General features: G+C 40.9%; 1 protein-coding gene across 1 annotated transcript in view; it reads right to left on the reverse strand.

The window, feature by feature from the left end:
* AKAP6 (A-kinase anchoring protein 6) overlaps window positions 1-23,711 on the reverse strand; it is a 332,898-nt gene that overhangs the window by 127,158 nt on the left and 182,029 nt on the right. Inside the window, exon 8 of the mRNA XM_084827230.1 lies at window positions 1,970-2,118. Coding sequence (XP_084683356.1) covers window positions 1,970-2,118 — 149 coding nt within the window. The remainder of the gene's footprint in view (window positions 1-1,969; window positions 2,119-23,711) is intronic.

Raw genomic sequence — 23,711 nt, forward strand, 5'->3', positions numbered from 1 at the left:
TGTGCTTTCCTTCTGCCATAATCACACTCCACACAGCCTGCCAGAGCTGTTTGGTGGCCTGTGCAAAGTGTGAATTAAGTGGGAAGGTGCACAGACACAGTCGTGTCCATGCAGGTTCCAACCCATTTAAATCACATTCCCTAGTCAAGCAGGGCTAGGGTTGGCACTGGGAGAAAGAAAACTGTTTCCAGTTGCGATCAGCTGGGGGCAGCGGCGCAGTGAAATCTTGCACGGGGATGAGAGGTTTAAACCTCCCCATCCCCACATGCTGAAATGAGGGGATGAGTGTATGAGTTAATATGTGTGTGTATGTCTGTATGTGTGCACGTGTGCATACCTATCTGGGTATGTGTGTATTGCCTCAAATCCACTGTCTATTATGGCATGCAGCCCTCAGGGACAAAAAGGTTCAACAAAGCAATAGCTACCTGTTTAGAATGTATCATAACAAAGTGAAAACAGGAACAATTGTATAAAAGACATAAATAAAAGACATAAAAGAACAAACCCCACTAAAATCTGCTTGAAAAGCCCTCGTTCACCTCTTCCTGTCACACACACACACACACACACACACTGGCCCCAGCTGGAAAGGTTCAAGGAGAACCCTATTTTTGTTTTGTTCATGATCCATGCCATAAGGGACTTAAAAAACCTACAAAGTTCCCCATCACAGCTTTTCTTCCTCTAGTGGAGTTTTCCCAAGGCAGTGTATAATATAAAGCAGTAAGAACATAAGAAGAGCCATGTGAATCAGACCAAAGGCCTGTCTAGTCCAGCATTTTGTTCACACAGTGGCCAACCAGCAAATTATAAAAACACCTTAAATTTAAACTATTTAAAAATAGCCAGTTAGAATAAAAATACACAGCGGCAAATACCATAACATTACCAGGCCAATCTTCTCTAAGAGAGGCCTCAACTGACAGATCAGTGGAAAAGGCACTTCTTGCAAGAATGGTGTGTAAAACCCATGCAGCAATAAGTCAAGTACAATATTATGTTAAACTAGAGTAATATGTTAGAAATCGTTCTATCTATCTATCTATCTATCTACCTACCTATCTCCAGCTATTTGAGGGTGGATGGATGGGGATGAGGGTGGGCTACTCTGCCTCCTGAAGATTTAAAGAGAAACAGATGACTTGTGTGCAGAGAGGGAATGCAGATGGTAAGGGAAAGAACTGTGCCCAGGCACACATGCATAGTTCCCATTTCTCCTTTTAAAATCATATTTGCTCTCTTTCAGGTGGGATTGGCTAATTTAAAAGGCCATATTCTTCTTCATTCCTCAGGGTTTCCCAAGTATACAGCAACCTCTATTTTGTTTGTAGGTGGCCCCATTTTGCTTCCACATTGATTGGCACAAGGGCACCCACATTGCTATTAGAAGGAATAATGCTACTGATTAATTACTAGATGGTACCAGGCAATCTTCAACATGCCTTGATCGTCAGTTTCTCAGGCGCATTAGGTTGGCCACTGCTGGAGAAAAAGGACTGGAGAAGATAGATATTTGACATGATCCAGGAAAGCATGTGTTTTTTACACCTCTAATAAAATGTTGCTAGGGCCCCTTGGGGAATCCAAAGATATAAAGGGCCAAGGCTTTATATGTACAATAAATTTACATTTTGAGGTTATTCTGTACATTCTCCTTGAAATCATGAACTGTAGTTAGTCTGACCTTACAGTGATCAACTGATGCAGGGCAATGAGTCACAACACATTGATCTTTATATTAATAATCTCTCTCTCTCTCTCACACACACACACACACACACATGGTGTGATCCAGGATTCACACACACACACACACACACACACGAGAAAGAATGAGTGATTCTTTTGGCTTACTAGGAAAAATCCTTCTGACTAACATAGTAGCGACGAAGAGAAGATCATGTTTTTAAAAAAGAAGTAGATACAGATCACTGAGAATAAAACAACAAAAAGAATAGTTCCCTACCCATTACTTCCCACTGTGTGAACTTTTGACATATCCGCAAATTCTTCCTTTCGCTTGCTGCTGCTGTTGTATTGCTCACTGTACAGCTTTAAGGACATCTGTTCAACAGCATCTCTTTGTGCTTCCAGATAGCATAGCTGAACCTCAGCCTAGAAAAACAAAACAAGAAATAAACCCTTTGTTTTAATTCATAAGGAATGCATTTATAAAGTTATTGCTTTCTGACGCAATGAACAACTCAACCAACAGTTATTTGTCAAAGTGGTATTAAATATTGCCCTAATATTATTGTGTTGGTTTTTAATAACATTAGCTTTATATGTTTTGAGAGGGAGAATAGTCCACAAACACTCCCCACCTTCATCTGTGGCAACTTATTTACAGCCTTGATTGGATGGCTTCGGAACGTCTTCTTCAAATTGATACTCTTCCTAGAACAGTGATGTTATCAGTGATGCTACATGACAATGTCACTGTTCCTAGGAAGAAGATGACTACTTGGGGGCGGGGGGGAGAGGGACTGTGAAGAGCCACTGCTGCCCAAATGCCAGGAACTGGGAAGAGGAGCACTGGCTGAAAGTGTGTGGTGGTGATGTATGTGTAGAAAAAAACACAACTTCCTGGTAGTGCTGTAACCAGTGGTGTAGTGGCAAATTCAGAAGTGCAGGGTCCCTTCATGACAGTCCCAGCCATGCCCCCTCACAGCCATGCCCCCTTCTAAGATTACACAACCTTGTAAGATATACAACCTTCAACTGGGATCCAAAAAGAGTGCAGCTGAGAGTAAGGCAATGGTATTTCAATTGGATGTCTGAGAAAAAAATGCAGGGCTGTTAAAATCTTTTTCACTCACTCACTCACTCACTCAAACACAAACATTTTAGGTTTTCAAAATATGATACTCTATGGACACTTCACCCTCACTTGGCGGCAGGGAAGGGGAGGAGACAGCTGGAAGAGCCTGGCCCACAGCGGTAGGCTGGGAGTGGGAGGGACCTGGCTGAGACCTGGCTCTTAAAAAAGTCCCGGGTCTTCGTCCCTGTGAGATCCCCACCACTACACCCCTGGCTGTAACCACTTCAACCCCTTTCAAGCCCCACTCCCCAACTGATGAAAAGGAGAGCCCTTTTGGAAGAAGGGTCCACTTGTTGGAAAAAAGCAAACATGAGTTGAGCTCAGCCATATATCCTGCCTTTCTACCAAGAAAAATGGCACTCAATAGCTGACCCAAGATATTGTTCATATTTGTGTGTATGTGTGTTTATACTGAATCCAGGTCCATGACACTGAGTACATTATCCAGATTTGAGTTATCTCAGCCTTACGGTTTATTTAGATTAATTTGCCCTTGTGCAGCATTTTCTTGCACTGTGGGAGTTCTGATGCACAGTGAATATTGCTTGTCCCCAAGGACTTTCCAATTCATGTCAAGGGAAAGGACAATTCTGTGCTTGCAAAGGGATGTGTGTATGAGGTCATCCTGTCTATTGAAGTAAATAAGGAAAGCCAATGAAAAAGCTCTGTGAGTACATTCAGAATGCACATGGGGATCTTGGCTGGGGGACACTGTGCTCTCTCCTCCCACCAGCTACAAAGGTAGCCATATTTCCCTTTATGCAAACATTTGATTTCAGGAACATCATCACTGGGTGAACTGGATGTATAGTTGCACTGCACACAAATATGTTTTTCACATATCAGAGGCTCAACAAAAGAGCAGATTTACAGCAAGGACAATAGGACTTGGATATGGAGCCCATTCCAGATGGCTTCTTAGAGGCAATGATGGCTCCAGGTTTTTGAGGGCCCTTGGGCAAGACACCCTCAATGGGCCCCCTCCGCAGTAAGGCTATGTCTCACTGCCATTGTCATGAGCTGCTATTGCTCCTCATCCTCTTTCTTATCCCTGCTACCACTTGCTTGCTTGACAAGCAGGGAGCCAGTGGCATGTACTGCTCCTCCTTATCAGCACCGCCATTGTCTGGACCAGAAGGAGAGGCAAGTGAATAAGCAGGTTGCAGTGGTGAAGAGGAGGAACAAGTCCAGGGAGCTCCTGTCAGTGGGCCCCTGCTGGGGTGTGGGACCTCAGCAGGTGCCCAGCCATGCCTACCTTTGGCACTGGCCCTTGCTTAGAGGTATAGGGAATTGATTTTTGTGGAGATACTAGGAATGTCAATATTCATTTCAAAGAAATAAATGCAGTGTGTGATATTTATATAGTATTGTTCAGAATCATGCTATTACTGTAACAGTCATGAACATGCAACAATATGGATACCAGGATTATGTGACCTTGGTGCCCTAAGAATTATTCATTCACCCATTGATTATGTTATGCTTAGCTGTTGCCTAATATTTCATTTGCCATTCTTCCTGCTCAGTGTTTGTTTAACTAATGATGTAAATAAAAACAAGCGCAAAGAGCTTTCATTGCACCACAAATTAAATTTCCAAAGATTACTCAGCAACCTCAACTTTAAGCAAGATGATGTTTTCTTTTAAACTATTTCCTGGTCAAAAAGAATGTTAAATAATATTTGGCTTCAGAACTTATTGAATAAATATTTTATGATATGCAGCTGTGTTGATGAATTGGATTCTAGAGCTGAGAGCACGAGATAACATGGGGATGGATTTGGCTGTTTGCTGTGCTTGCCCCTGGGTAGCTGGGAAGAGTACAGAGGCAAGGTTGAGTTCAAGAGCACTTTGGGCCAATATGGCATTTTTTTCTTACAACATGCTCCATGAAAATGCAAACACACCAATTAAACTTACAATGCGCTTCAAAAAGCAGCAGCACTTTTCAACTTAATTCTACTTCTCCATTTGTAGCAAGCCACAAACTATTACATAAGAATCCTGGATGTAGTGGAAAGGGGATTCAGAGGTTTAGAAAGAACTGAATGCCTTACTTGATATAAGGCAGGTCCAGGGTGGACAGCATGACTGCTGGCATTTGTTTATTTATTTTATATCCCACCTTTTTTCCTCCTTAAGGAACCCAAGTTGGTGTACATAGCCTTCCTCCCCTCCATTTATCCTTACAACCACAACCCTGTGAGGTAGGTTGGCCTGAAAGTCTGTGCCTGTCCCAATGTCACCCAGTGAGCTTCCATGGCTGAGCAGGGACTAGAACCCAGACCTCCAAACTCCCAGTCCAACACTCTAACCACTACACCACACTGGCTCTCGCTAGTCTATGATAACAATCCGTTCCATGTACAGAAAAGTGCTAAGAAATATTCCATGCAAGATTAGATAAAAGAGATAAAGGTAAAGGAATCTGTAACAGAAGAAGCATGTTGATGACAGGGAGAAAAGCCATAGCTCAGTGGTAGGGCACATGCTTTGCATGCAGAAGTTCCAGGTTCAGTCCTGGCATCTCCAGGTAGAGCTGGGAAAGACTCTTGCCTGAAAACTGGAGAGCTGCTGCCAGGACTGAGCCTGGTGGACCTATAGATGGGTGGGGGTTTTATAACTACAAATCCCATCATCCCCAGCCATGGTCAATGGATGAGGATGACAGGAGTTGTAGTCCAAAACACCTGGAGGGCACCAGGTTGAGGACAATACTGATCTAGATGGATCGGTGATTTGACTTGGAATAAGGCAGCTTCCTTTGTTCTGCAGTCCACGCCTTGTTCCATCAGCTGCGGTGTTTGCGCACAGCTTGGCATTCTCTTCCTTGTTCTGTAATAGGGAAGCATCTGCGCACATGGGTTGGGAGCCTGGCCTAAGGCTCCACTCCTAATTACAATTGTTCATTGGCACTGTGCAAATTTCAAGCCAAAGCAAGTGCACTTAGGAACAGGGCCCGTGCTTTGTTACAAGGCTCCTGTCCTAATTCTTGGTTCCCAGTTGGTTTCTGGGACCCATTCAGAGTGCTGGTTTTAGCCTTTAACGCCCTACATGGTTTAGCCTTTAAAGCCCTCCACCCATTTGAACCTGCCCACACCCATCAATCTTCAGAGGAGGACTGTTGACTATCCTCCTTCCATCTGAGGAGTGGTTGGCACACACAAGAGGACAGGGCCTTCTCAGTAGTCAGATGACTTGTTTGTTTGTTTGTTTGTTTGTTTGTTTGTTTAAAGTATTTTTAATCCCATTCCTCAGCTCAAAAGGCTCCCTGAGGCTGAGTGGCTAACTTGCAGTTAAGAAAACAAGACAGTCCAACTCTGAGAAATTCAGCTAGCCACCTCCATATATATTTCTTCAGCCGTCATTTGAAAACTTTCTTGTTCAGGTGCACTTTTTTAATAATATGTCCACGATTTACATCTGTAGCTTTGATGTCTGCTTGATGTTTTTAGTAATTTGTTATTGGTGCTGCTTGCTACTCTTGCATTTTGTCTTTAGTCTGTTGTTTTATGATTGCTTGTTTGGTTTTTTCAGTGTTTTCACTGATGTTGTTACCTACCTTGGGGGCACCGCTGTGGAGCTGAAAGGTGGGATAGAAATTTATTATAAATAAATAAGAAAGTAAAAGGAAGAAATGGGGAAAACAGAACAAGACCTATACCTGTAGTAAAACACATTTGAATAATTGTAGCTGATTAGCATCACCAGTTTTTAAGAAAATCAGTAGAAATAATCAAAAGAATAAGTGTTTTAACATACTTTAATTTACAGTAGCAGTGTTGCATTTTTCATTAAGCAGTGGGTGTAAGGATGCAATCCTGTGTGCATTTAGACAGAGAGAAGCCCTACAACTCCCAGCATACCTGGCTGGGAATGCTGGGAGTTTTTCTGTCTAAACATGCAAAGAATTACACTCTAAGATATTCTGTGGCTAGACCAGATATCTTCTGATTCCAGAAAAAGGCCATTAATTATGACAAAAAAGGAAAAGCAGATACTCCCTTAGCTGGCCAAGTAATTTCTCTTGTGTGAGATACAAATTAAATTTATTTCTCAAATAAGCTTCTCCCAAATCACCAGTGTTTATAATATTGTTCATAACTAGGGATGGGGGAGAAATTAGTTCAGTTCACATTTTAATGCAAACTGTCCTAATGTTGCATTTTGCACCACTATGTGAACTGAAATTCAGTTATCCTTTGAAATTTGCACTTTAACTTCCCTGAATTTTGCAATGTTCTCCAATCAAAAATGTGTACTGGTATGCATATATTACGGAGAAACCTGTACAAAAATGCACGTATTAGGCAAAATGTGCACAAAAATGCTTAGGAATTCTCATGTGAACTTTTTTAAAAAAACAATTCAACATTCAGATGAACCGATGAACTTAAGATGGAAAATGAGAAACTGAGAAAAACTGAAATTGGCCAATTTGTCTATTCCTATTAATAACAAAGCTTGCAGCTTTTGATTTATGTTTGCCAGAAGACAATTAACTGCATTTTTTGGTTATTGTCATTATTATTAACATATTGTCAGTAGCTGAACATTTCAAAAAATTAAGTAACATCTGTAATAAAAAATTCTACTACTGTTATCAATTTAGCCTTGAGGTTTTCCTAGTGCTTTGGAAATCAAATGTATTTGGAAAGCTAATGAATAAACACCTATGAGTTTTGATACATAACTGGTAAATAAATAAACCCCCAGAACATTCAGTCCTGTGTCTTGTGTTCTGGATTGGATTGCTGGTCTGTATTAGGAGATACCCCTTCATGGATCACTGCCTTGTTGTGGCGAAGGGGCTTGCGTAACTCAGTGAAGCCATAAGCTATGCCGTGCAGGGCCATCCAAGATGGACAGGTTATGGCAGAGAGTTCTGACAAAATGTGGTCCACTGGAGAAGGAAATGGCAACCCACTCCAGTATTCTTGCCAAGAAAACCCCATGGAACGTATCACAAGGCTAAAAGATGTGACGCCGGAAGATGAGCCCCTCAGGTCGGAAGGTATCCAATATACTACTGGGGAAGAGCAGAGGGAATTTCCAAGTAATGCCAGAAAGAGTGAAGTGGCTGGGCCAAAGCCGAAAGGACATTCAGCTGTGGATGTGTCTGGTGGTGAAAAGAAAATCCAATGCTGTAAAGAACAATATTGTTTAGGAACCTGGAATGTCAGATCAATGAATCAAGGTAAGCTGGAGGTGGTCAAACATGAGATGGCAAGACTGAACATCAACATCTTGGGAATCAGCGAACTAAAATGGATAGGCATGGGCAAATTTAATTCAGGTGACCATTATATATACTACTGTGGGCAAGAATCCCTTAGAAGAAATGGAGTAGCACTCATAGTCAACAAAAGGGTGGGAAAAGCAGTACAGGGGTACAATCTCAAAAACAATAGAATGATCTCAGTACGAATCCAAGGCAAACCATTCAACATCACAGTAATTCAAGTCTATGCCCCAACCACTGAGGCTGAAGAAGCTGAGGTTGATCGGTTCTATGAAGACCTACAACACCTTCTAGAACTAACACCAAAAAAAGATGTCCTCTTCATCATAGGGGATTGGAATGCTAAAGTAGGAAGTCAAGAAATCCCCGGGATAACAGGCAAGCATGGCCTTGGTGTACAAAATGAAGCAGGACAAAGGCTAATAGAGTTTTGCCAAGAGAACACGCTGATCATAGCAAACACTCTTTTCCAACAGCACAAGAGGCGACTCTACACATGGACATCACCAGATGGTCAATATCAAAATCAGATTGATTCTGTACTTTGCAGCCAAAGATGGAGAAGCTCCATACAGTCAGTAAAAACAAGACCTGACTGTGGCTCAGATCCTGAGCTGCTTCTTGCAAAATTTCTGCTGAAATTGAAGAACGTAGGGAAAACCACTAAACCATTCAGGTATGACCTGAATCATATCCCTGATGAATATACAGTGGAGGTGAGGAATAGATTTCAGGGATTAGACCTGATAGACAGAGTGCCTGAGGAACTATGGACGGAGGTCCGTAACATTGTTCAGGAGGCAGCCAGCAACTCAATCCATCCCCAAGAAAAAGAAATGCAAGAAAGCAAAGTGGCTGTCTGATGAGGCTTTACAAGTAGCTGAGGAAAGAAGGGAAGCGAAAAGCAAGGGAGAAAGGGGAAGATATATCCAACTGAATGCAGAGTTCCAGAGAATAGCAAGGAGAGACAAGAAGGCCTTCTTAAACGAACAATGCAAAGGAATCGAGGATAACAATAGAATGGGAAAGACTAGAGATCTTTTCAAGAAAATTGGAGATCTCAAGGGAACGTTTTGTGCAAAGATGGGCATGATAAAGGACAAAGAAGGCAGGGATCTAACAGAAGCAGGTGAGATTAAGAAGAGGTGGCAAGAATACACAGAAGAACTATACAGGAAAGATCTGAATGTCCCTGATAGCCATGATAGTGCGGTCACTGAACTTGAGCCGCACATCCTAGAAAGTGACATCAAGTGGGCCTTAGGAAGCATTACTAACAACAAAGCTAGTGGAGATGACAGTGTTCCAGCTGAGCTATTTAAGATCCTAAAAGATGATGCTGTTAAAGTGCTGCATTCAATATGCCAACACATTTGGAACACTCAACAATGGCCGCAAGACTGGAAAAGGTCAGTTTACATTCCAATTACAAAGAAGGGCAATGCCAAAGAGTGTTCAAACTACCGCACAATTGCGCTCATTTCACATGCCAGCAAGGTTATGCTCTGAATCCTACAAGCTAGGCTTCAGCAGCATGTGAACCGAGACCTACCGGAAGTACAAGCTGGGTTTCGAAGAGGCAGAGGAACTAGAGATCAAATCACCAACATTCGCTGGATCATGGAGAAAGCAAGAGAATTCCAGAAAAAACATCTATTTCTGCTTCATTGACTATGCTAAAGCCTTTGATTGTGTGGATCACAACAAACTGTGGCAAATTCTTAAAGAGATGGGAGTACCAGACCACCTTACCTGTCTCCTGAGAAACCTGTATGAGGGTCAAGAAGCAACAGTAAGAACCAGACATGGAACAACTGATTGGTTCAAAATTGGGAAAGGAGTACGACAAGGCTGCATATTGTCACCCTGCTTATTTATATGCAGAATACATCATGAGAAATGCCGGGTTGGATGAATCACAGGTCGGAATTAAGATTGCCGGGAGAATTATCAACAACCTCAGATACGCAGACGATACCACCCTAATGGCAGAAAGAGAAGAGGATCTAAAGAGCCTCTTGTTGAGGGTGAAAGTGGAGAGTGCAAAAGCTGGTTTGTAACTCAACATTAGAAAAACTCAGATCATGGCATCTGGCCCCATCACTTCCTGGCATATAGAAGGGGAAGAAATGGAAGCAGTGACAGATTTTACTTTCTTGGGCTCCCAGATCACCGCAGACAGTGACTGTAGCCGTGAAATTAAAAGACACTTGCTCCTTGCAAGGAAAGCTATGGCACACCTAGACAGCATAGTAAGAAGCAGAGACATCACCTTGCTGACAAAGGTTCGTATAATCAAAGCTATGGTTTTCCCAGTAGTAAGGTATGGCTGTGAGAGCTGGACTATAAGGAAGGCTGGAGAAGACTCTTATGAGTCCCCTGGACTGCAAGGAGGTCAAATCAGTCCATCCTAAAGGAAATCAACCCTGAGTGCTCATTGGAAGGACAGATACTGAAGCTGAAGCTCAAATATTTTGGCCACCTAATGCAAAGAGAAAACTCCCTGGAAAAGACCCTGATGCTGGGAAAGATTGAAGGCAAAAGGAGAAGGGGACGGCAGAAGATGAGATGGCTAGATAGCATCACCGATGCAATGAATATGAACTTAAGCACACTCCGGGAGAGAGCGCAGGACAGGAAGGCCTGGCGTGCTATGATCCATGGGGTCACGAAGAGTCAGACACAACTTAATGCCTGAACAACAACAAATTAGGAGATAACCTTCATGTCTTACATCCCACTTTCAAAGATTTCTAATAATTAGACTTTGGCCATATGCATACAACATTTCAACTTTTTCTAGCTGACCTGGAAGTCCCTGGACCATTTGGAGGCATACTCATGTCATGTCCCACATTCAGAGGGGTGGGGGAAAGATCTATTCCTTTAAGTTTTTTTATAGTATCCAAGATGCCATGGACTATGTGTGCATCAAATTACATCTTTCTCTAAAAATGGGGACTGGGAAAACATCTCAGAAAGTGGGTAACTTCATTATGCAGAAGGTGAATTTTCCAAGCATTCATCAAGGAAAATTCACATCAACCAGTCGGCTAATATGTCTCATGTATAACATCTTAGAATTTTCCCTTTCTAGCTCAATACTGCTAGCTGGCTGGCTGCTTCTGGCCCCAATTCAAAGTGCTGACACTGACCTTTAAAGACCTAAACACAAGCCTGCATTCTTTAGGGAAGGTATCCTCCTATATCCACATTCCCATAAACTCATGGATATGTTCTGATCTGTGTTCACTACTTCTCAAGAGGTAGACTTTGCGGGTGCACAGCCAGGCTTTCTGTGTCATGGCATCCAAATTATAGAACAACTTCCCTCTGGTCCTTACATTGGCACTGCCAAGTGAAGTCCTGCCTTTTTCAAAGGCATTCTCTGCTGCCTAACTAGAGGTCTTTTAACTGGCTATTCTAACTTGCTTGTGGGCTTTTATATTGCTACTCTGCTTCTGTTTTATTGATTGTTTTAATGAAGATTGATGTTTTATGAATTACAGGTACTGGCAAGGCTCAAGCATAATTTTTCTGGGCTGAGTACAAACTTGTAACAATGGGTGCCCTTCCTCGCACATCCCATGATCCTGTGCCATACATGCAATCTCATGAGTCATGAAAGAAAGGTTTGCTTAAATTTAATTAAAGTATATTTTCTATGTTTTAGGGATTACACTGGGGTGCTTCTACCATGCACCCAAACAAACCCCTTTTTGGTATTTTTGTTTAAGATGACATCCAGCCTGAAAAAGAGTTCTACAAAGCTTGCTGACTATAGCTTTATGGTTGGTTCTAATAAAGACATTATGTTTTGATTTTTGTTTTTTGATGTTTTAAATTTTATTTTAATGGACCAATGAGACTGGGAAAAAAGCTTTATACAATTCACATTAAACTTTTTTTTTCTTTTTGCCATTCTCATTGCAAAATTATGAATGATCTCTTATGTTTTTTGGCTACAAGCCCGGACCTTTGAAAAAAAGAAGAATTAGGAAAGTGCAGTATTCCCCCTGCTTTTTGTAAACCTTCTGGATATGGTGCTGCTAATGATGATATTACCTGAATAAAGCAATAGATTGGAGTTGGGTGATGCATCTGGTAGCTTTTCTCCATTGTCAATTGCCACAGATATAGTCTCTATATTGAAATCATGTTCATATTGTTTTGGGGTTTATCTACTCTCTTAGTTTGTGCATTGCCACACTGAAGAAAAGCCTTGCCTGTTCTGAAAAATGGGAGGATTGACTGGTATCCTTCAGTTTCTTTTCATTTCCTTTCTTAAACCTCTTTAAATTTCTGGCTGCCTGGCTTGTATTTTAGTGAGTCATTGCAGTATGGTGTGTGTGTGTTTATGAGCATGAACTAGACATTTATTCACACATGGTGTGTGTGTCTGTGTGTGCATGTGTGTTTGTGAGCATTAACTAGACATTTATTTACATATATTTTGGCCTAGGCACAAGGAATGCTGAGACTGGTAGTTCTTGAGAGAGCATGACACATACAGCAACACAAATCTGTCTCTTGAACTACAGATCGTACTTTAACAGCACAAGCATGCTCTCTTTCTTCTAGAGAAGGGCCTGGACCAACAACACACAGATTGTTGCTTGTTCTGCTCTAACACTGCTTCTGGCTGGCTCCAGCAAATCTCACAAGATCTGGATATTAGGTACATAAATACAGAGAAATAACTTTCCGTAAATATCCTCAAGCATGAGCTACCTCCCCTCCACTCACGGCAATGTGGTTGCAGCCTGGGCCAGCCCCCCACTGGTTCTCTAGACTTTAGTAAATTATACCCTCATCATCCCATGCTTGAGCCCTGGATACTGGTTGGTTTTAGACTGTTTTTGTATACCGATACAGGTGTTGTTTTTCATCAGAGAATACAGCTAGTAATAAGTGTTTAACCAAAGTAACTTATATAGGGGTGGGGAGTAACTACATTCAACAGAATTCTAGATATCTGCATATTTCCTCAATTTGATTGCTGCACATCTTTCCCTGCATCATGCCTTCATTATATGTCAGCCTTTAACATTTTTTCTGTGCATCCAGTGACCGCCCAAATATATTCCACTTCGTAGACTTCTGCTGTGTATGCCTGACTGCTTTCCTATTTCCCCTACAGAAGACAAACCCTTCTCTTGCTCATCCCCATGAATCTCCAGTGAATCTATAGACAACTGCCCTCAGGAGAAGCGTCCCACTTATCATTTGACAATTTCACTCTCTCTACATCAACTGTTCTTTACATGTAACTGTTGTGTTCAGCTATTGGATACATTTTCAGCATGCACAAATCTGGGCAGATAATCTTCAAACAGATCTTTCTGAGTTCTATATGAAATCATCTATCACAAGCCTGCTGTATTTAAGTCTGCCCCGCCTCGTGGTTCATGTTCTACTGATATCATTGCAAGTCCAGAGAGGCTCTCAAGTAGATATTGATTAGTTTAATTTTTTTAAAACTCCTACATACTTCGGAGACCACTGTAACTCTCAAATATCAAGAAAATGTGTGTTGCAACGAAATATATAAATCTACTGAGGATTATTAGCATTTTTGATTTTTTTAAAAAGATGACAGAGACGTTGTAGGTCAGTCATCAGTGCTGCATCTTGGTTGGTTCACAGAAAACGCTTTTGCAATCAGCATAGTAACAAATGAAATTTGACATTTATGTCCACTCCTTTTTTTTAGCAGAGAAAAGCAACACCAAGATCACATATATACATGCACAAATGCAGCCTGAGTCAAGGATTGCTGATGCTTGTTGACAGTGTTTAGCTGACATGGTACAAAACTCCAGTGAACTTAATTGGCAATAGGAAGGGGTCTCTGAAAGCTTGAATTTCAAGGAAAGTGGCTTTGGTGTGGTTACAAGTACTTTCTACAAATTTTGCATTGAACAAAAATTGTACCCACAGGCTATGCTGCATCCTTGGAACTTGCTTGATCCTGCATTTGAAGAATTGCTGGGGAACATTTATTAAATCATATTTTCCTAGACACAAACCACAGAATTTTGACACTATGGTATGTGATCGCTATGTGGAATGCAGCTGAATGTGCATCACAGACACCAAAAGATGATCATGTCTAGGATATCCCTGTAAAATCAATGAAGACTTTTGTGTGGCACCTTAAAGACTGACAAATTAATTATGGCATACATCTTCATGTACTACAGCCCACTTCAGCTTATGCTATAATAAACTCGTCTGCCTTTAAGGTGCCACAAAACTCTTTGTTGTTTTTGCCGTAACAGACTAACATGGCTATCCCTCTAGAAACCGATGATGAGTCCCACAGGTCTTTCCCACCACACTGATAACATTTTGGGAATTCTTTGGAGTCTATTTATTGATTAAATGTGTATCCCGTCTTTCCACCACATGGTGCTCAAGGAGGCTACTGGCAATAACGCAAATACAATTAAAAATACAATGTGATACAAAATGATACAATAAAACAACAACTAAATACAAAAACAATGCAGATAAAACATCAATAACATTGAGAAAAATGACCAGTTAAAACCAATTACAACATATTTACAAGTCAGATTATGGGCACCAGGCCTGTCTAGATAAAGGTGTCTTTGCCTGCCAGCAGAAGGTCATCAGAAGTGGGGCTAGCCCAGCCTCCCTTGGCAAGGATTAGGAATTCCAGAGCCCAAGAGCAGCTACCAAGAAGGCCCTTTTTTGTGTTCCAGCCAAGCAGGCTTTAGATGTTGGCAAGGCACACAGAAGGGCCACTCCTGAGAATCTTAACTTGGGCAAGCTTGTACGGGAACATGCTTTCTTCCAGATAACCTGGTTCCAAGTCATTTAGGGCTTTCTAGGTCATAACCAGCACTTTGAATTTTCTCAGATTACTTTGAATTTAATTTTGCAGAGGTGTCGTTTGCAACTGAGTACTCCCCTGCTGTAGCAAAGAGGGAGGCTCTCACCTTAGCCCTTCCGTAAGCATTAAAATAAAATGCCCTGCCATTCTGTGAACATTTAGATTTTTTTTCTTTTAGCTTTTCTTTTAGAAGGTTGTGCATTGCTGCTTCCCTTTGTTAGTCCGCAGCTTCCTTTACAGTATATGGAGATGGGATACAGCTGAATGGGTGCTGCAGTGAGCCCGTGACAATGCTCAAAAGAATACTCAAGGTGAGAGAGTTCAGATCCCTGGCTCTGCTACAAAGTTTAGTTTTAGTTTGCTGATTCCCAAGATGTTGATGTTCAGTCTTGCCATCTCATGTTTGACCACCTCTAGCTTACCTTGATTCATTGATCTGACATTCCAAGTTCCTAAACAATATTGTTCTTTACAGTATCGGATTTTCTTTTCACCACCAGACACATCCACAGCTGAGTGTCCTTTCGGCTTTGGCCCAGCCGCTTCACTCTTTCTGGCGCTACTTGGAAATACCCTCTGCTCTTTCCCAGTAGTATATTGGATACCTTCCGACCTGAGGGGCTCATCTTCCGGCGTCATATCTTTTAGCCTTGTGATATGTTCCATGGGGTTTTCTTGGCAAGAATACTGGAGTGGGTTGCCATTTCCTTCTCCAGTGGACCACATTTTTTCAGAACTCTCTGCCATGACCTGTCCGTCTTGGGTGGCCCTGCACGGCATAGCTTATGGCTTCACTGAGTTACGCAATCCCCTTCGCCACAACAAGGCAGTGATCCATGAAGGGGATAATCTTGAGTACAGGGTTACAACTCTTTAAGCCCAGTAGAGTATTTTAAGGAATAGAAATTCATTTAAAAAAAAAGGCAGGTTTCACAGCAGTTGGTTAAGATGTTGGTTAGGATGTAGACAATATCAGCTGTTTTAAAAAGTATAAGAGAGAAGCCTCTGAACTAAAGCTCTTTAGGTTTACACACACATATAGTCATATGAAAAAGAAAGTACACCCTCTTCATAACACTTCAAGTTATTTCTGCTAAAGGTGGTTCTACAAGCTATTGAATCATAAGGTGTACTTAGAATGCAGAGTTCCAGAGAATAGCAAGGAGAGACAAAAAGGCCTTCTTAAATGAACAATGCAAAGAAATCGAGGAAAACAATAGAATGGGAAAGACTAGAGATCTCTTCAAGAAAATCGGAGATCTCAAGGGAACGTTTTGTGCAAAGATGGGCATGATAAAGGACAAAGAAGGCAGGGACCTAACAGAAGCAGATGAGGTTAAGAAGAGGCAGAAAGAATACACAGAAGAACTATAAAGGAAAGATCTGAATGTCCCTGATAGCCATGATAGTGCGGTCACTGAACTTGAGCCGGACATCCTCGAGAGTGAAGTCAAGTGGGCCTTAGGAAGCATTACTAACAACAAAGCTAGCGGAGATGACAGTATTCCAGCTGAGCTATTTAAGATCCTAAAAGATGATGCTGTTAAAGAGCTGCACTCAATATGCCAACACATTTGGAACACTCAACAGTGGCCACAAGACTGGAAAAGGTCAGTTTACATTCCAATTCCAAAGAAGGACAATGCCAAAGAGTGTTCAAACTACCGCACAATTGCGCTCATTTCACATGCCAGCAAGGTTATGCTCAAAATCCTACAAGCTAGGCTTCAGCAGCATGTGAACCCAGAACTACCGGAAGTACAAGCGGGGTTTTGAAGAGGCAGAGGAACTAGAGATCAAATCGCCAACATTTGCTGGATCATGGAGAAAGCAAGAGAATTCCAGAAAAATGTTTATTTCTGCTTCATTGACTACACTAAAGCCTTTGATTGTGTGGATCACAACAAACTGTGGCAAATTCTTAAAGAGATGGGAGTACCAGACCACCTTACCTGTCTCCTGAGAAACCTGTACGAGGGTCAAGAAGCAACAGTAAGAACCAGACATGGAACAACCGATTGGTTCAAAATTGGGAAAGGAGTATGACAAGGCTGTATATTGTCACCCTGCTTATTTAATTTATATGCAGGGTACATCATGAGAAACGCCGGGTTGGATGAATCACAGGTCAGAATTAAGATTGCTGGGAGAATTATCAACAACCTCAGATACGCAGACGATACCACCCTAATGGCAGAAAGCGAAGAGGATCAAAAGAGCCTCTTGTTGAGGGTGAAAGTGGAGAGTGCAAAAGCTGGTTTGAAACTCAACATTAAAAAAACTCAGATCATGGCATCTGGCCCCATCACTTCCTGGCATATAGAAGGGGAAGAAATGGAAGCAGTGACAGATTTTACTTTCTTGGGCTCCAAGATCACTGCAGACAGTGACTGTAGCCATGAAATTAAAAGACGCTTGCTCCTTGCAAGGAAAGCTATGGCACACCTAGACAGCATAGTAAGAAGCAGAGACATCACCTTGCCGACAAAGGTTCATATAATCAAAGCTATGGTTTTTCCAATAGTAATGTATGGCTATGAGAGCTGGACTATAAGGAAGGCTGAGCGCTGAAGAATTGATGCTGTCGAACTGTGGTGCTGGAGAAGACTCTTACGAGTCCCCTGGACTGCAAGGAGGTCAAATCAGTCCATCCTAAAGGAAATCAACCCTGACTGCTCATTGGAAGGACAGATACTGAAGCTGAAGCTCAAATAGTTTGGCCACCTAACCTAATGCGAAGAGAAAACTCCCTGGAAAAGCCCCTGATGCTGGGAAAGACTGAAGGCAAAAGGAGAAGGGGACGGCAGAGGATGAGATGGCTAGATAGCATCACCAATGCAATGAATATGAACTTGAGCACACTCCGGGAGAGAGCGCAGGACAGGAAGGCCTGGCGTGCTATGGTCCATGGGGTCACAAAGAATCGGACACGACTTAATGACTGAACAACAACAACAACAACAAGTTTTTCACACATGGCTTCTCCATTTTGGCTTTATGTCTGTAAAATAAATAATGACACGGTGTAATATGTCATGTGTTGTTCATCTGAGGTTGTATAATTTTAAGACCTTCTAAGGACCAGATGATTTTTATTATGTCCTGATATGTAAAACCATAGAACTCAAAGAGGGTGTACTTTCTTTTTCACATGACTGTATAGAATTCCACACAAGCACTGGATGTCTCTTTCGTTTCAATGCTTGGGAATGAATCTTCACACACAGAATCATTTCCACATGCAAAACATTTCCCCAAACATAAGTGAATGGAATGTCTCCAGTTGTGTGGAGTTCCATGTGTACACCACACCCTACAACTGTGCAATAGATCCACTGGCTAGGAAACTGACTTTTGGTTTAGGAATGTAAGGGCTCAGAACAAAGTCAGTATAAAATACCTGAAGTGTTAGTCAGTGACAGAAACTCACAGCATCTTCAGATGATGCAGGAAGTTGCTGCCTCATGCCTTCCCCAACCTGGTGTGCCCTCCAGATATTTTGGACTACAACTCCCATAAGCCCCAGCTAGCATGGTCAAAAGTCAGGGATGACAGGATGTCCAAAACATCTGGAAGGCACCAAGATGGGGAAGTCCAGCTACTGATTTGTTTATTCAAGTAATGGCACTTTGCTGTAACATCTAAAGGAAACTCACACAGGGGATGTGCTTAAGTTGTTTCCACACTGGAAGCTGGCACATTCCTCATCACCACTTTGGCCGTTAGAAGTAGCAATGGGGGAGAAACTTGTTCACTTTGCATTTTAATACACGTACCTAATTTCGAACCAATATATGAACTGAAACTCAATTATCCTTCAAAATTTGCAGTTCTCCAAATTTTGCAGTGGATTTCTCCAATAAAAATGCATACAAAAATGTGCATATTTGGGGAAAGTGCACAGAGAAATGCATATATTAGTGAAAATAACATTAAAAAATGTCTTATATTAGGAAGACAGCTTGTCAAAATGAGTATATTAGGCAGAATTGCATCCAAAATGTATGTACTAGGAGAAATGCACACAAATGTTCATGCAAAGTTTTTTTAAAAATTCTCAGAGTTCAAGATGAACTGAACTGGCAAAATGAAACAGAGAAACTGAAACTGATGAATCTGTTCATCCGTACTTAGAAAGATATGTCACTTGTGCTGGCAGACCTTTTTGTAATGTCCAGAGCCACTTTAGAAAACATAACTGTGCTAAACATACACTCTTTGTATTGTTGAGAGGTCAGCTTCCCTGCTGCTGCTGAATTCCTGTCAATTTGCATACCATTAAAGCATTAGCTATAATGTTTGGGAATTTTAATTTTAAAGCGATGCTGTTAAAGATGTTTGCTGAATTGTAAGCATCTATGACAGCTGGGGAATTTGTTAACTCTCTGATAGTTACACTATTTGTGCCTTAGTCTGGAAGGTAGTAAACAAAATCCCTCTCACTTTACCACAATGAATGAGATTTTAATGCAAGAGGAGGTGGTTTAAAAACAAATTTTATCACAGCAATGCAGTAATGAAGGCAGGATGTCTTTTTATTTTCAATATTTTGCATTCAATAAAATATAACTTTAATGCATTTATTTGCTTATTTTTGGCCTGGGGTGTAATTTTATGTGTTAGTACATGACAGAAGGAAGCATATCATTCTAAAACAATTTTGTTTATTTAGGCTGCAATCCCATAATGCTTTCCTAGGAGTAAGGACCACTGAACTCAATGCAATTTCTGAAAAGATATGGGGTAAAATCCAGCATAAGTCCTACTTAGGATAGACCCATTGAAAAGTCATGACTAATATAAGTCCCATTCATCTCAATGGGTCTATTCTAAGTAGGTCTTACAGTATGCTGGATTTTACCCAATATATATGATTGTTCGGTAGCAATGCAATCCTATACATGTCTACTCAGAAATTAGTTCCATTGAATTCAGTGGGACTTACTGCTAGGTAGGTGTGTATTGGATTGTAGCCTTAGGGCGCAATCCTATGCATATTTAGACAGAAATAAGTCTGCAACTGGATCAACATTTCCTGGACTACATGTAATTTTATATGACTTAATGAACAAAGTGGTGCTCTGACGGGAGATCATTCCTGCTGGCACTTCATAGGGACTTCTTTATAGTACAATTCTGTTCCAACCACATTAGGAATTATTTTGGGTTACCATGCGTGCATCCATCTTATTTGTATCCTGCCTTTCTTTGTGAAAGAAGACCAATGTGCTTTGTAACTTATCCATTAAAAAAAAGTTTCCATATAAAACTTAATGTAAACAACATCATAAATCACTTAAGAGCACAATCCTATGCACCTTAGAGACAGAAAAAAGTCCTACACTTCCTGCTGGGAGTTGTAGGACTTATTTCTCTCTAAACATGCACAGGATTGCACCATTAATAGCTTTTCATACTATTCCTGGGTCTACCATGTGTGATCTAGGTAAAATCCATGTCCATTCCACTTTTCCTATATTCCATCACTTCAGTATAGAAAACAAGAATGAAAGATGTATAATGAGAATAAATAAACCTCATTGCTTTTATCTGACTAAGTTACTGCCTCTGTCTACTAGAATGCTATCTTTGATAATTGTGAGAAAATGGTGATTACTCAGTTGCAATAGTGCATATATTACCAGAGTTACTTAGAAATACTGTGAAACAGTAATTCTTGGATAATGGCAGAACGGAAGGAACAAGGTAGGAACAACAAGAATTATTTTACATGCGAATAACAATGTAGTTATCAAAACAGTAGTGAACAAGCATGACTTTATAGAGTTCTTTTAAAAAAAATTTAGCCTCCCACGGTTCTAATAGTCTTTTTCCTATGGTTCTGGAATGCACTCAGTCTCAGCCCAGCGCCTATATCCTTATTTCAAAGAGAATCATTCAAGCCGACATTCACCCTGTCAAGAATCTTGACTTTGAGCTGCTAATGCAGAATAAAAATCAATATATATTTTGATCATTTGATGAATATTTACTTCTTTCTTTAGTGCTCAGGGATTTCAAGATGAAAACTGCTGAATCAAGTCGTTTTATTTTTCTGTGTTTGTGCCAACACCAATTTACTACCCTCCAGAAAGTTCCTGAACAAGACATCCCAAGTGGCATACTTGTTGGTTTTTCCTGTCAGTCATAACAGGGTGCCAGCAGGGAGCCATAATCATTTCCCTTTCATACTGTTAGTGCTCCAGAAAGGAGTAGCTTGATTTACTTCCCCAGAAAAAGTAAACTTGTCTTATTTAGACATTCCATAGAATGCTTCTGTGTTTATTCCTTTCGAGGCAGAGGTGGGGGTGAGTGGTGTGTGTCTGAAATGATACTACCCATTAAAAGTTAAATGCTGGGGCGTGGGTGGGATGGCTCTCGGAAGAAACAGAATTTATAGCTGGGTTTGAACACAAGAAAATCCTGGGAACACTAAGAAAACAAAGAGCTTTAAAAAGTACACTTTCTCCATGGATTTTTCTGAAAAATGACACTCAAATTCTTGCTGACTGGTATATTAGTTCCTTAGGACTTCACAACATTATTGAATATGAAAAGGCATGTTGCTCCAAAAAGCTTAGCAATTAACATACGACTTCAGTTGGCTTCTGGTTTTATAAGAAATATATGCTTATTAGTATTATTAATAATAATCATGACTATCATTATTATTTAATATCATGGATTTTAAAAATGCATATCTGAAGTCTATCAAGATACAATGTTTCCACAGTGATTTTTTAAAAGCACCTCCACATTTGAAAAAGAATTGGATTGGTTTAACAAGAACTGTAAATGCAAGCAATTTTGGCCTTGCAAAATAATTTTATACTGACTCAGTAGAAGGGATTTAAATTAAACAGCAATTTTGTTGGTTTCCTCTTATAAATTAAATAAAAGTGGCAGCAGATGACTTACAGAAGGCTGATATCTGCTAGTACAGTTATGAGATATTATGCAAACAGATGTTTTAAATAAAATAAAATATTTAGATTGCGGAATACAAAGGCAATTATAGAATGTCTTTGTTAAATTACATTTTTCATTTTATTTGGGGGTGGGATGAAGGGGTAGGGAGACAAGGAGGGGGGAATTGTCCTGGAAACAGAACCAACAGGAAATGATGCTATATCTAAAACAGCTGGAGACTGTAGCTAATATAAATTTACTTGAAAATAAAAATGCTTTATGCCTCTAGAGACAGGCTGTAACATGCAGTAAAATAAAAGATGAGAATATAAATGTATTGTTAAATCTTTACTTTATGACTACATATTGTATTAAGATGTGATCCACCATCATAGAGAAAGTGACTATAGGGCTGGTGTTAAACAACACAATCCAGTGAATACATGTAAGAAATGTGAAATAAATCCTTTTAAAACAGTTTTTTTCTGACAAATTTTCCCTCCTTTCATATAGGATAGTCACACTGCAGTGCAATCTGATATATGTCTACTCAGAAGTAAGTCCCACTGATTTCAATGGCGCTTACTCCAGATAAGTGGGTATAGGATTGCAGCCTTAGTTTAGCATAGGGATGTACGAAAGTCACTTACCTTTTCGAAGGGTGACATTCGCGGTGGGGGGGAGGCGCTCCATCCCTCCCCCAGAAATTCTGGCCGGGGGGGAGGCGCTCCATTCCTCCCCCCCCAAATTCTGGCGGGGGGGGAGGCACTCCGTCCCTCCCCCCTCGAATCCTGGCTGGCCGGCTCTGCAAATGGCGGCGGCCATAGCCGCCACCGTTTGCATCCCTGCAGTCAGCCGTGATAGGCTACGTAAATGTTTACGTAGCCTATCACGGCTGATTTAAAAGAAAAAAAAAACCACGTGTATGCAAATGGCGCCCATGGGCGCCCCCATTTGCATTCCTTATTTTGGCACGTCTTAGTCTACGTAAACATTTACGTAGAATTAGACGGCGAAAATAAGGGGAACGCAAATAGCGTAGCGTCTACGCTATTTGCGTTCCCCTTATTTTCGCTGTCTTAGTCTACGTAAATGTTTATGTAGACTAAGACGTGCCAACATCAGGAATGCAAATGGCGGCACCCATGGATGCCGCCATTTGCGTACACGCGGGGTTTTTTTTCTTTTAAATCAGCCGTGATAGGCTAGGTAAACATTTACGTAGCCTATCACGGTGTTTTTTAAAAATCTAGCCGTGATAGGCTACGTAAAGATTTACGTAGCCTATCAAGTTTTTGTTTTTGTTTTAATTGGAAATGGCAGCGGCGGCAGCCGGTCAGAAGACCCGCCGCTGCCGGAGCCGCCGCCGCCGCCAGGAAGATTCGCCGAAGGTAAGTCCCGTCCGGGGGGGCGGGGGGGCAGACAGTTCCACCACCGATTTTGGGGGGCTGAATGCGCTGGCATTCGGCCTCCCCGAGATTCGTGGCGAAATTCTCTGACATCCCTAGTTTAGCAGTGATGGTAATATGATCCCAATGTTGTGGCATTATCTAGATGGAATAAATCTAATGGAATACCTTTATCTCTTCACTTTAAATGAATTTTGATTCACACCTTACTTTTGTATGCCTAAGAGACAAAAGCAAGTAAAGATGAATCTTACTTTTAAAATGTCAATAAATAGGAATCCAAATATTTATGTTTTCTTGGACTTGATAATATAATGTTAAAATGTTATTCTGATTAATATTTCCTTATTTTATTTTTAAAATTTTAATGTTTTTAATATTTTTATTTATTTTGATATATTTTCTTTCAGTGCAGCCCTCAGAGAAGTAACAGAAAAACAATTTATAGCACAGCCCTATACATGCCTA

Source organism: Heloderma suspectum, chromosome 1 (genome assembly GCF_057233095.1).
Source record: "Heloderma suspectum isolate Gila_16-S chromosome 1, 16-S_ref, whole genome shotgun sequence".
Lineage (NCBI taxonomy): Eukaryota > Metazoa > Chordata > Lepidosauria > Squamata > Helodermatidae > Heloderma > Heloderma suspectum.